The sequence below is a fragment of the Amia ocellicauda genome, chromosome 1, assembly GCF_036373705.1.
Source record: "Amia ocellicauda isolate fAmiCal2 chromosome 1, fAmiCal2.hap1, whole genome shotgun sequence".
Classification (NCBI taxonomy): Eukaryota; Metazoa; Chordata; class Actinopteri; order Amiiformes; family Amiidae; genus Amia; species Amia ocellicauda.
In genome coordinates, this window is record NC_089850.1 from 53,868,524 (window position 1) to 53,882,965 (window position 14,442).

Below are 14,442 nucleotides of genomic sequence, written 5' to 3' on the forward strand. Positions count from 1 at the left end.
GGTCTTGCCCGATACAGGACGACCACAGGAATGAAATATGGCTCTCCAGAGCCCTCGGTAGGATTCAGGAGATACAGCTCTGCTGAATTGAACAGGGTTCTCAGGAAGGCTGCAATCAGATTTACATTCATGCAAAACCAAGTTCCTGCTTTCCTCAGATTCCAAAGCATGTGACACAGAACATGGACTTGAGCTATTGCTGTCTCTGCTGTTAGGGATGGGCCAGTGGAAACGGACACTGCAAGTTTCCCTGTTCCCAGTAATATTGGAGTTTGATACGACAACAACGACAAATGCAATGCCCAATATCGAAGGCACTCAGAGACCTGCTTTATTTTATAGAATGTATACTTTTATTTGCAATACATTTAGCTTCGCACAAAAGGCAGGCTGACATGCCTCTGGAAGGATTCCCTGGGCAATTTTGGCACCATTAACTCCCACTAAAGCAGGGTACCCCTAAAACAAAGGGATTCCTTAACTCTTCAGCCAGTTGCCAAGGCACCGCTAGTTTACTACAGTTAATCACCTCACCCTGGGGCCAGAACACGTTGCTCAGCTCAGGAACACTGAAAGAAACACAGACTGGCAGCAAGTGTTTCAACATTGCCTGATTCCAAAGACTTTCCGTAAGGGATGTAAAAAGCCCTCTTTGCTGGTCTGGTATTACAAAGACCTTAAGTATTTTGGGTTTGTTTATTGGTTTGTTTTTGAAGAAGCATCTTAAGAAACATAATAAAAGAAACCAATTTTAAAAAGTTCTCAAACAATAAAAAAAGATAAAGCTCACAGCCTATCATTTCAAAATTAAATAACGAACAGATAATTTAATAAAAAGAAAACAAAAAAAGTTTATGCATTCCGTGCTGCATTACAAATTTAATCTGAAGGGCAAATGCCAATTTGTTTTTTCTACATACGGTGTACGTGGTTATGTTTGTCTTTTGGCATGCAATTTCTTTCCTTCGACAGGCTGATGGAGGAGGAAATTAAGTTATATACCCAGATCTGGCATATCCCAGATGCCCAGATCCGATTCCTCGCATTTCAGTGTGTCTCACAATTTCCTGCGGCTTTGTTATCTGAAACAGCTAATATTAAAGATGGGAGTAAGACTATACTAGAAAACTGAATTAAAGCTAGCACAGTTCAACTGTCAATCATAACTGGAAAACACAACAAACATACACACGCAAAAAAAAACTATGACAAGTAAAGCCATTTTTTAAAAATCTATAAAGACCACACAGCTAACTGCAATCTATTTTCAAATTAAAGTATGTACAGTAAGCATATTTGTATGTATATCAGTCAAGAGATGCATCCAGAAATTTTAGCAAATGCTTCTCTTGTTGTCATTTTATATATTTAACATTTTCTATAAATTCACTTTCAGTGTTGTTTGAGGTCCAGTGGTGTATTCACAAAAGTATGCGTGTGTGTGTGTATAAATATATATAAGAGAGAGAGAGAGAGAGAAAGAAAGAAAGAAAGAGAGAACAGAAGAAATAATGTCTGCGGCAGGTAAAAGGAGAAATGCATGTAGGCAGAATCCGGGAAGGAAAGAGTTAATTCTGAACTGGTTTCTTCTGCTTGCCTGGAGTAGAGTTACACACAGGGTTTCCTTTATCTTCCTTAACAAATAACTTAAGACAATCCATCCGGTGTTAATGTGCATCACTGAAACAGATGGTGGCGTTTCCCTAAACACAGGCTGCACATGTGGCTGCGTGGACAGCAGGTTCAGGTCAAACTTGAATAGGTCACCCAAGTGCCCTAAAGAATGGTGGGCGGAAAAAAAACCAAGCGTAGCTCAACCAAAGTCTGTATCAGGACAGAGCCCTATTGTGAGGATGCAGACGTAAATGCAGGCAAAGCACTGATTGTTTTTCTTCTTCATAAACACAGTCATCGTTGTAGCTTTACTGACAAAAGAGACACAGACAACCGTCCCATGGTCACTCTGGCCAGGAATAGAAGTCTAATAATATACGGTCATCCTGTAACTCTGCCAAAGTTAAACGACATCTTTCCACGGTCATAGTGAGTTGTGTGCCACACGATTGGTATTCTCCTTATTTATCCGTCTATGTTTATTACTGTTTACTTGGAGGTACCTGCATGGTTTTAAGAAAGAGGACAGAAAATGAGACCCATAGCTGCCCTTGAGTGGGATTCAGATTAAATCCTTTCAGAGAGGGAAGATCCGTAATTTAACTCTCCTGCCAGGGTTTAAGTCTACATGGCAGACTGTGTACTTTACTGACAATTATTCTGTTTTCTGCTGATAGTCCTGTACTGATTTGGGCAGCTTGTCTTTACTGAAATTACAAGCAGTCTTCTGGTTGCTTCCCCCAGGTCCTCTTTTTGACCACATGAAGTCTGGCACATTCATCTCAGTGGGACCCCCAAGATAAAAAGGATGTTTTTTTCTTGCTTTTATTCTATGGTCATCCAAATAGTTTCTCACAGACAGATGTGAATCAGACATGCGAGATGTGGTGGGTCAGTAATGTGCCAGTTAGTGAAAAATGTGTTGCAAAGAACAGTGTGGAGTAACAGGGAAGGCTTGTTTTCAAATCGAAACAATGTGTTTTGTAAATACAGACTGCTTAATAAAAAAAATGTATTGTTTCATAATTTGTTTATTTAAACACCAGATTATTTTATTTGCAACAGTGTGTGCGTTGTATTAGCTGAAGGAAAATGATTAAATACATTTCAATCACTTCATCTGAAAGTTTTAACTCAACTTTTAAAGAATCATCTCTCTTTTTTTCCAATAAGCTATTTGACCATAGAAGTAACTTAATATTTTGAAGGGTGACATATTGTTCCAACAACATCTATCTTTGTGGCCATGAACTAAATAACATTACTAGAATGCATTAACTCATCCAAAAGTAAGCTACTCACACCCTAAAACCATAATACAATCTTTGCAGAACATTCAGATCCAAAAGGTAATCGCCTTCATATGATTCACACTCTCCAGTCTGAGTCTGCAACTTTAATGTAGCCCCGAGCTGCAGTCTTGTCTGAACAGTGATGTCTAAAGAATGTTTATCCAGTTTTTATAACATACCACAATTACTAAAGCATTATCTAAAATTAAGTATCAAGTATCGCTCTGCCACATTACAGCTAGGCCATACAGATACATAACAATTGCTGAAACTATATAGTCCCCTAATTATATCCCTATTCTGTGAAAAGGTCTATGCTCTAATTTAGGTACAGCAGTACTGACACGTTATGTGTGCATGTATGTATGTATGTATTTGCATATTATCAGACACCCCGCCTGCATACATACATGTTAAATCTTGTATTAATCACGCTGAACATACAAATTCTCCAGATACCATAGACTCTGTAGAAAACTGTAGTGTTAATATATGGCATTTAAAAGTTATTTGTCTGGCAGACGAAAAGTATTTTTAGTGAATCTGACAATGCAAGACGTGGCAAAGCGTACTTAATACAAAAAGAATGAGCTTTCATAAATGTATATGGCACTAGGCTTTAAAACCGATACTACATATTTAGAAGGTAATGAGACGTTATACACTTACTTGATTCAAATCCAGATTATTCAATGCATTGAATCCACAGCACAGCAGTCGCCCCTTTGTAGCAAAACCCACATGCGTTTGCTTTTTAGCAATGAATGATTGCAGAGAAGGCTGGCACTGCGGGCACTGCGGGCACTGCCCAGACAGCGGCTACACGATGCTTATTCTGTCATAATTCATTCTCCATGGAGGTCTTTCTGCGTGAAAATAACGCGTCTGTTCACCCGGCTCACTGTAATAAACTCGCAAGATATAGTCCTGCAGTGATTTGTATAATCCAGAAAGGTTGCCGTTGCAAACAACCTTGTAAGCAGTCCTGAAATAGATCCCACATTTATTTTTTAAGAGGGCATACTACAAACAAGTGCCCAGATGTATAGATTCACAGGAATACGGGTTACCAGTATTGCCAGTAAGTAGGATTGCGCGTTTGATGGTTATCCCGGGTTTCAATGAAAAAGGCGCTGTGTTCCCTACAAAGTCTGATTAAAAAGTAGATGGAAACGCGTCTCTGCCGGTGTGTTACTGAAGCCCGGCAGCTGTCCCACACCGAGGCGGCTAAAATAAAACGGGGAGGCGGCGGACCTGTCGGATTGGATGCCGGGGATGTGTGCAGCCTGACTCGCAGTTGCGCAGAGCAATCGGGGCTCGGCATGAAAGGCATGGATAGCTTTAAGATCAAGGGAGGTTGGGCAGGGATTCAGTTACAGGCGGACCCCCTCCTCCCTGGTCTCACCAAGTGCTCTCCATCCAGAGCGCAATTATTTGTTTTAAAGGTACATCATGTAAAACAGTGTCTCCCCTTGGGTCTTCTACTAAAGATATGAACGCTGTCCTACATTGCGGGTTGTCACAGGGCATTTCAAATTCACCACTTCAGCATTTGGAGATAAACGAATTCAAAGACCCGGTTTCTGCTGAAAATATCAAGTACTTTTTTTGTTTTTAAATGTATTGTTATATTTATGTGAATGTATTCCCTGCACACAACCAAGTTTGACTCACTTTAACCTCCCTGTCTCCCGACTAAGTGCTTTTCTCAGACAAAGGACAGACTGCGTGTGGAGACCATTGTTCTTGCCTGAGTGCATTATGGTTAACAAATGTAGGCTGTGTCAAACAGGGAGGCGGGACACGGTTTTTTAAATGATGATAGATCTGGCTTCATGGATTTGCATGTACAAGAAAGTTACATGCACGAACATAAAAAAAGACTAGTTGATCTAAAAGCATTGCATAAGCTATTGTGAAATTCACCTATCAAACCAATTCCTGCAAGCTAAAAGCATATTCGAATTCTTTGATTGCTATATACGAGTTTGATACTTTGTGGTCATTTGTTTTTATTATCATTGCTGAATAGAAAATAGAAAATCTAAATTAGCATTAAATTATATTGGTACACAGAGATAAAATAAGGGCACTCAGTAGTGCAGAATTGATGCCGTTTTCCTGCCAACAATACCCACTTGCTATGAACACAGACCAGAAGGAGTTCATTCTTAAAAGCCCCCATCCACACAGACAGATGCACGTATATTCAGACATAAGAACATAAGAAAGTTTACAAACAAGAGGAGGCCATTCGACCCATCGTGCTCATTTGGTGTCCATTAATAACTAAGTGATCCAAGGATCCTATCCAGTCTATTTTTAAAGGTTCCCAAATTTTCAGCTTCAACCACGTCACTGGGGAGTTTGTTCCAGATTGTGACGACTCTCTGTGTGAAGAAGTGTCTCCTGTTTTCCGTTTTGAATGCACTATTTGTGGCAGAAATGTGGCCCAGCCCCTTTGGCCAATCAAAACTTCAAGTTCCTGCAAACCAGTATCCAACAGATAAAGCAAAGGGAATGGGGGTTATGGGGAATCTCTTGGAAATGTAGACAAGATGGCTGGTTACCATGGAAATCCTTTTATGTTTTGTTTTTTAGTTACTGATGGCAGGACTCTGGCAAGTCACAAGTATTTTAAGTATATTAAGGACAGGAATATGGCTTTATCCCTTTATCCTTTATCCCTTAATAGCTCAGTGCAGGAAATCCAATGGCCTGCAGATTTATGCAAATGTGTTCTTCTGCAGTGTTTAAAAACTTCAACTGAATGGGACAGATCAACCAGATGGAAATAAAAAAGGATATAACCTGGACTTCTAAAACAGTAGCACGATAGATTGTGTCAAGGTAATATATAAACACTGAACTGAATATATATTTTCAACACTGAATCTGGTAATTTGGTTTGAGGTTCAAGACTTACAGTTCAAAAGTCAAACTTGCAAAGGATATCTTTCCTGTTTCAAAGAAAGAAGATAATTCCTGGGATCGTATCAAAACTGCAAAGTACGGGGAACAAAACACTGAAATAGCCCACAGTCCCTTGTGATAATAGAGTGAGCTTTATCACCTACCTCCGGAAGTGATCTGAATTATCCTTACATACAAAAGTGTCTTTCGGTATCAAAGCCTACTTTTCTCTCCCAGGCTCGGTTCTAATCTGGGCAGTTTAACCAGCTGGCCCTGACATATCATGAGAGAGAAATAAAGGCAATAAGGCAGTGAATGTAGACCAAAGTGAATCAAAACCGGGAAAGGATTTGCCAAAGTGCCAAAGTGAATAGAACAGAGTGTGCTGAAAAAGTAAAGTATGTAGTTACACTTGTTAAGAGGGGATACGTTTCTCTTTAGTTTAGCCCTCCTCTGGCTCCCCACCGTGACCCTGGCAGAGCTTTTGCCATGGAAACAGCACCAGCAGCTTTTGAATCAATCTCCCAGTCGCAGTAGGAGTAATGGTCAGACTCCCCATGTTTTTTCATGGGGATAGTATCGACTAGCTGTCCTGAGCAATCGGGAAAACTACCCATCAAACCCAGGTCTCAATCGATACATTGCTGTAGGTATACACAATCCCCCTTCTGGGAATGTGTGCTGAAGAGGGCAGCATACCATGGGATCTCATTCTGCTGTATCGACAAGGTTCTGTTCTGTACACTACAACAAGTGTGTTTTATGCTTTGTTAACAATGGCTTGGAAAAGAGACTCCTTCTTTATTTCTCTGTTGGCTGTTGTCATTCTAACTCTACTCGGGAGTGTTAACACTGGAGTTAGTGTGTCTTTTTGGCTCCATGTCAAAGAGCCTATTGTGCGACTGTGGGAGTGGGAAGAGTAGAAGTGAGAGGGAAGGGTGTGGATGAAGGGAGGGACAGTCCGAAGGTGTGCGACTGGACTTTAAGCGCTAAAGCTCAGAGAGTCAGTAGGATCTGATTCAGCCTGGACATGGGGTGAATCTCTAGCGCTGAACCTGGCTTATGGGTACAGTCTGTTACTTCAAGTGTATTTCATTTGGTGACTGTTGCCAACCAAAAGTCTGAGGTCACAGCGACCGGCCTCATTTCCGGAGCAGTAATGATGGTCTTAAATGACACTGGAGCACAGGAGAGAAGGGCTACAAACGCACTTCCAACCAGCTGTTGATTCACTCTACAAGCCCCGGCCCCCAACTCCAGGCGAGACATCAGAAGCCATTCAACTCCACGGTGAGAGGAGGAGGAGGAGGAGGCATTTTCTGGGAGAAGGATTGAAGGATTAAATATAGCTGCCAGCGTGCTCAGATTTCCAATGGAATCCAGGCTCCTGCCTCCAAGCCTGGTGTATCGAGGTTTGGTCAGGAGGGCCTCACTGTCTGGGGTGGCACTGTGTGACTGGATATGCAGGAATGTATGTTTGTATATATATAGTTAGCACAGATATATTTGCCCCGATGCCAAAATACAGAACTGTAGAAGTTTTCTAATATGCAGATTCTCTCTCTCCCTCTCTTGACTCCCTGGTTGCTGTAAACTAGCTCCACCCTACAGCATAGCAGCTTAGCGACCCCCTCAACTAAATCTTAATGGGTGGCCAGCTCACATGGAGTCTGGTTACTGGTAAAAGCTAATATTTCCTTTCTGCAGAGTGACATTCCCTCTATTTCCACCCGATGCGCTGGCTTATGTGCTGGGAGTTAGGAGCGCCGAGCAACATTCCCCCTCTAGTCAGTGTAATAGGCTGAATTCATCCAGGTTGCAACCAACTCAACAGGGACTTTTGGCCGAGCTGGATTTTATTTCCCATGGCCTCTGCATTGTGATCGAAGACTTGGCTTTTAAAATAGCTTTGCCCTATCTCAAAGCTGGCGTGGCATTTTTATTTAAAGAAGTGCTGCAGCAGAGAAATCAATTCATACGAGTAATAAAGCAAGAGGGGTAAAAGATGCAGAATGTCAATATCAATATTTCTGTGCACACCTGAATTGCCCATGACTGCTGAGATGTGGGGTTTTGTTGCAAGAGAGAACTTGAACTTGGCTTCACAGTCAAGTACAGCAAACTGATGGAGTGACTGTACATCACAGAAAACAAACATTTAATACCTGAATAAAAAGTAAATCCCTTTCCTGTAAATTATGCTCTTCAGACCGATGTAGTACAAGTAATCTAACAGGAATAGAAAGTGAAGCAAGATTTATCTAGCAATCGTTCTTTAACTCATATATTGATGTGTAACACAGGAACATTGTTTTTTATGACTCTACATAAGACCAAAGTAAGCAGCTACAGCCCTCGGTTCCCTTGATGAGGCATGCTCCACATCAGACACGGATTATGATGTAAAAATGTCCTCTGCCAAGATAAGGCAGCTCTGGTTTATAGCAGAAGCTACAGAAATAACCTTGAAGAAATCAAATGGAATCTCACGTATGCTTGTAGGTGTGTTTGCCAAATCCTAGCATATGCTCAGAGCAGTGTATTGAGATCTACACACTCCTGACATAACCACTAAAACAGCTGACGACAAGGAAATGTACACAGCCCGTCATTGAATTCACACTTTAAGCCTAATTAATTCGTTCCAATCACAATTTACCACATGGGAATATACAAAGCCTTGCACTAATGGGAATAGATTCAATTTTCTCTTATCAACCCCCACACAAAAAACCCCACTAAGAAATAAAGCTTCTCCTGAGCTGCATCCTGTTGCTGGGCAGTCAGTCAAGCCTGGCATGCACACAGCCACTCCTCTGTTGGGCAGTGTTGTGTCAGTGCAGACACAGTAGTGCCTGGCTGTGTTGGCAGGCACTGGCAGGCTGGCAGAGCGCGCTGCCAGGAGTGGCCTGGGACGCTGTCTCTCTCTGCTGCTGATTCACAGACAATGACCCACATTCCCAAGGCTGCAGTGGCCTGGGGAGCAAATCCCCTCTGTGGCTTCTGACCAGGCGATCAGCCTGAGCAACACACGGCAAGGCACTGGGCAAGTCTGCAGAGTTAATTTGATAAAAGCGAAACCTTTCAAAAGTTGGCAAATAGAAGTAGCATGTCTATATGTATGCATGAATTTATGTATTCATTAGTCATTTATTGTTACTGCTGGGAATGTATGCTTCAAGGACAGGAATATCAGTCCAGAGCGGTGAACTGAAATCCGTGGTCAACCAAACTGAAAGTAGCACATGCATGATGGCAGCAGGCGATGGTTTCATACCTTGTGTGAGGCGGAAAGGTTTGGTGACGGGGAGGCCGTCGATGGCACAGAGGTTCCCGCAGGGGTGCAGGGTGATCACCCCGCCGTTGTTCTCAATGTAGCAATGCTGTCCTGCAATTCCGGGGCCCTGGATGCTGATGTCAGTCGCTGCGCTGCCCACAGTGGTCCTACCTGCGGAGAGGGCACCTTCATCTATGTTGTTCCCAAATAGCACATGCAACATTCTCCCCCTAACATTTGTCTGTCTCAGCACCTCTCCACTCAGTTACACACCTTAGATGGTGGTCCAAAACAAATAAAGCATTCTTATCATTGCAGGATTGTAGAAGAGAGCTCTTACACTCACCTAAAGGATTATTAGGAACACCATACTAATACTGTGTTTGACCCCCTTTTGCCTTCAGAACTGCCTTAATTCTACGTGGCATTGATTCAACAAGGTGCTGAAAGCATTCTTTAGAAATGTTGGCCCATATTGATAGGATAGCATCTTGCAGTTGATGGAGATTTGTGGGATGCACATCCAGGGCACGAAGCTCCCGTTCCACCACATCCCAAATATGCTCTATTGGGTTGAGATCTGGTGACTGTGGGGGCCAGTTTAGTACAGTGAACTCATTGTCATGTTCAAGAAACCAATTTGAAATGATTCGACCTTTGTGACATGGTGCATTATCCTGCTGGAAGTAGCCATCAGAGGATGGGTACATGGTGGTCATAATGGGATGGACATGGTCAGAAACAATGCTCAGGTAGGCCGTGGCATTTAAACGATGCGCAATTGGCACTAAGGGGCCTAAAGTGTGCCAAGAAAACATCCCCCACACCATTACACCACCACCACCAGCCTGCACAGTGGTAACAAGGCATGATGGATCCATGTTCTCATTCTGTTTACACCAAATTCTGACTCTACCATCTGAATGTCTCAACAGAAATCGAGACTCATCAGACCAGGCAACATTTTTCTAGTCTTCAACTGTCCAATTTTGGTGAGCTTGTGCAAATTGTAGCCTCTTTTTCCTATTTGTAGTAGAGATGAGTGGTACCCGGTGGGGTCTTCTGCTGTTGTAGCCCATCCGCCTCAAGGTTGTACGTGTTGTGGCTTCACAAATGCTTTGCTGCATACCTCGGTTGTAACGAGTGGTTATTTCAGTCAAAGTTGCTCTTCTATCAGCTTGAATCAGTCGGCCCATTCTCCACTGACCTCTAGCATCAACAAGGCATTTTCGCCCACAGGACTGCCGCATACTGGATGTTTTTCCCTTTTCACACCATTCTTTGTAAACCCTAGAAATGGTTGTGCGTGAAAATCCCAGTAACTGAGCAGATTGTGAAATACTCAGACCGGCCCGTCTGGCACCAACAACCATGCCACGCTCAAAATTGCTTAAATCACCTTTCTTTCCCATTCAGACATTCAGTTTGGAGTTCAGGAGATTGTCTTGACCAGGACCACACCCCTAAATGCATTGAAGCAACTGCCATGTGATTGGTTGGTTAGATAATTGCATTAATGAGAAATTGAACAGGTGTTCCTAATAATCCTTTAGGTGAGTGTATAAGGTGAAGCATTTAGATAAATTACATATAAACAGCAGTCAAACTGGATTTTTCCTACTTTCTTGTACCATTTCAGAGCTGTAAACAGAAACACCATGGTAGTGGTAGCATATTGCTGGTCTTCTTCCCACTCACTTGCATTAAGATTGATCTCTGTAGTAATACAGTAATGTAGTAGTACAGGCGGAATTTAATCAATATAATGATGGTGGGATTTTTTTAATACAGAGATGATTTGATTGGCAAAACTGCATTCAAGGTAAATCATGGAGTTTCCAAGAAAGTCTGAGAGAGGTAAGAGTTGGAGGCCACTGGGATTAGAAAGCAGTGGGCTGACTTCGTCTGTAGTTCGAGTTCAAACCTGAATGAAGGGCTAAGCAAGGGCAAGGACAATTCTAGCTTCATCTAGCAGTAAATCACAGAACCAGAGTCATATAGACATATTTTGTCTCAGTCAGGAAAACCCCAACCCCCCACCCCACCCCCTCAGGCCTGCCCAAAACTGCATCCCTCATTTCCATTGAAATTCAAGATAAGAGAGAAACCACTTGGAATGTCACACTGGGATGTTAAAAGCCTCTCCCCATCGCTCTTTAAGAACACATCAAACGGCCAAATTCTTCTCAGATTCCTCATGAGGCCGTCTGACAAGCCCGAGACAGACAGTGGGGGATGGATGAGGGGCACTGAATGAAAAAAAATGACCCTCCTCCCTCCACCTCCACGTACATACACACACGGGATAAAGGGGCTGACAACCAGGTCAACTCCAGGCCCTTTATCTCGAAGGACAGGGGTCATGAACTTTGACAGCTCTCAGCCCTCTATCTGTGTACTATTAAAGTGAGCACGGAGTGGAAGCTTCTGTTTCCAGAGCTCTGAGGCTCAGATCTCCCTGCGCTCTGCCGCCCTAAAGCCAACGGGAAGCGAGTGCAGCAAACGGTGATGCAATAGCTTCTGCTTCTGCTTCGAGTTAAGTGCCACTCTGTATTCAGACCTCTGAGGCTGACGCACTGTGTTCAATATTATCAACTGCCCGAAAGTCCTCTATTTGTCATTCTTAGGATGATGAGAATACGGCTTGACGTGTACCCGTCTGACCTCTCTATCCTGCTCCACTAGCATGGGGGCTTTCATTTCATTATTTTACCCCCCCTTCATTTAGACTCATTTAACCATGTTACCGCTGATGCGCTGAACGGGCGTTCTTGAAATGTTATCATGGATCTTCCCCATTAAACACAGGTTCCGCTCTGTGTAACAAACTTGCCCTTGGGCAGAATTTCTGTTTTCGGCAATTATCCGCATTTTGCCTTTTGTTACCATGGCGACTCTGGGGCTGTGCCACGGCGCTTACCTTCTGGCAGGGGCAGCAGCGTGATGGCGGTGCTGAGGCGGCCACTTCCCAGGCTGACCAAATGGGGGCGCTCTGCCTGGACTTTCAGCCCCTTCCCTGTCTCAATAAGGTCCAATGGAGTGCTCTGTGAAATGAGCAGAAACAGACTTCACATTCCTGTATCAAAGCCGAGAAAGATTCACACGTCTGCACTCATGAAGATGAAAATGAAAACGACTGCAATGACTAGAGAGTGTGTTGCAATTGAAGGAAATGGAGGACACTGCAATGCTGTGAGAGCATTTGAAAATCAACAGCAGCTGAGCACAGAATTCCAAGCGTTTCTGTTGCTGTGTGGTGATCAGTTTATCCCCAGTCAGTGTGTGTCTCTGTTGTCCTTGCTCTAGGTTATGTCCCTTTGGAGCTTTAGGGCGCCTCATTGTTGGAGAGGGACTCTTTCTTTCAGTGCCACTTGGTACCCCTGGCTACCCATTTCCACTGCCTCCTCACAGCAGCAGATCAGTGCCCACCATCACGCACTCCATTACCCTTGTACGGGCACCTGCTCGGTCCTCAGACATCTCTTTCACTTTAGTCGATCACTGGTTCTCCAGCCAAGAGACCTCTGGATACCTCTGTTGTAGTGAATATGTACAGTTGTACAATGTTGCTGTTCTGTGTTCTGTCAGATTTCATGAAACTGAAGGGGGGATGTGTGTGTGTATTTGCTTGCCCTATATCTAGCAGCCCTCCTACCCTTCACAGGCTGCTATCTATCTACAGATAGGAAGAGCAAGAAGGATGGAAGAGTTGTCATGGCAACTGAATTCAATGGGAAACGCAGATCTGGTTTGATATGGGAATGTTGTGTGTGTCTGGGTGAATTAGAGAGGGGGTTGGGATGGAGCTGGAGGATTAAAAAAGAAACATCTTAATTATATCCATTCACACTGCAAGTCTATGTTTATTAAAAATAATAATAATCATAAACTACTGTCCATACTATCTTCTATCTACTATCTTCGTTTTGGCAGTACCATTTACAGTTTATGGGAAACCGTTTTGGCTGTACTGCCTTGAAGTTACTAAGCTCTAACTCATTATTTCAGCTTGCCCCTGCTAGTCCAGCAGTTCTATCTTTGAGGTTGCTGAGTCTACACCATGTCCCAAAGCCACAGTGGGCCAAACCCTCAATGACATCATGCAGTGTTTGCTTGGGGGTTTCAGGGTTAGATCTGCCCTTCATTGCTTTCACTAGGAGTGTTCCACTCCTTACCAGACCTACTGCTCACACTAATAGTTCACCTCATCTCATTACTCTTGTGCTTCTACCTCTAGGCCACACCATGTGTACCATTGATCCTGTGGCTCCAACCACTTGGCTGAGCTTTCCTCCCAGACCGACACACACGACCTCCTTCATCTTAAACCACACTCTTCTTTGGGTGGCTGCCCGTGGCTCTCAAAAATAGGATTATCTGGATTAAATTAAGCCAATCAGTTTAGCCCACAGAGAGCTAATGGGATTTAGATAAAGACAATGGCATCGTGGCGGGCCTTGGAAAAAATAATCTGAAATTTAGCAGTGACAGGAGGTTAAAGGTGATGACGGCATGAGTGTTTTATATATATATATATATATATATGCAACCTTGATTGTTTCCACCAACGTTATACAGAAAACACGACAGCATGTCTGAAATTTTACTGATTACCTCTTTGTTTTCCATTTGATCGCAAAAGATATTTGATGCTGGGGTTCATCAAACAGTTGCCTTACTGAAGGAACTCTGCTCTGTTCAGATCCAACACATTTTTTGGCTAGCCTCTGATGCTTTCTGGCAGATCCGTTTTAAGGTGCACCTCACCACTGAATCAACACTCGTGAAGACTGATTCGCAACCATCTTCGGCTGACCTCTCCTACTCTGTTGCTTTCAATGAACCTAACCTGAGGACTGTACCAGGCCTTTGAAGATGCCGAGGTGACATTTCCTGTTGTCTACAACACACTACATAGGCCAAGTGAAGAAGGCTTTGTTAAAGGTGTCAGCAAAACAAAGTAAAAATACAAAGACACATCAGAATAGTTTCCGAATGTTTCAAATGTTTTTTCTGAGCTGTCCCTTTGACTTCTCTTCTATAGGCTGCTTTCTTTTCTTTACCGGTCTCTGAGCTCACTGGGCTGAGTGACCATCACAGAGACCGTCTCTCTCACACTGGGCACACAGGGAATGAGACCTCAGGGCCACCCAACAGAAACCACCTCCATCCTGATCTGGGAAATTAACCCTTCACACTGCAAGTACCGCCACTGCGCTGAGCAGTAAAAAACAGGTCACTAAAACCTACGGTGTGCTTTTATTCAGTAAACCCACCTCTTCATTCACAAATACCATTGTAATGATTTCTTGTTTCCTGTGTATGGATTTCACCCCTCTCCTTCTT

At 43.2% G+C, this 14,442-nt stretch overlaps 1 protein-coding gene across 11 annotated transcripts in view; it reads right to left on the bottom strand.

Moving 5' to 3' along the window:
* The window catches only part of LOC136753018 (pleckstrin homology-like domain family B member 1), a 95,434-nt gene that overhangs the window by 61,303 nt on the left and 19,689 nt on the right, over positions 1-14,442 (bottom strand). For 10 of the 11 annotated variants that reach the window (XM_066708796.1, XM_066708845.1, XM_066708815.1 and 7 more), the window contains exons 3-4: positions 12,017-12,140; positions 9,097-9,267 (exon numbers count right to left, since the gene is read on the bottom strand). In XM_066708796.1, the coding sequence (XP_066564893.1) occupies positions 9,097-9,267; positions 12,017-12,140 (295 nt within the window). Of the gene's footprint in view, positions 1-3,575; positions 4,149-9,096; positions 9,268-12,016; positions 12,141-14,442 lie in introns of those variants that run through there. The other variant, XM_066708859.1, reaches the window with a different exon arrangement.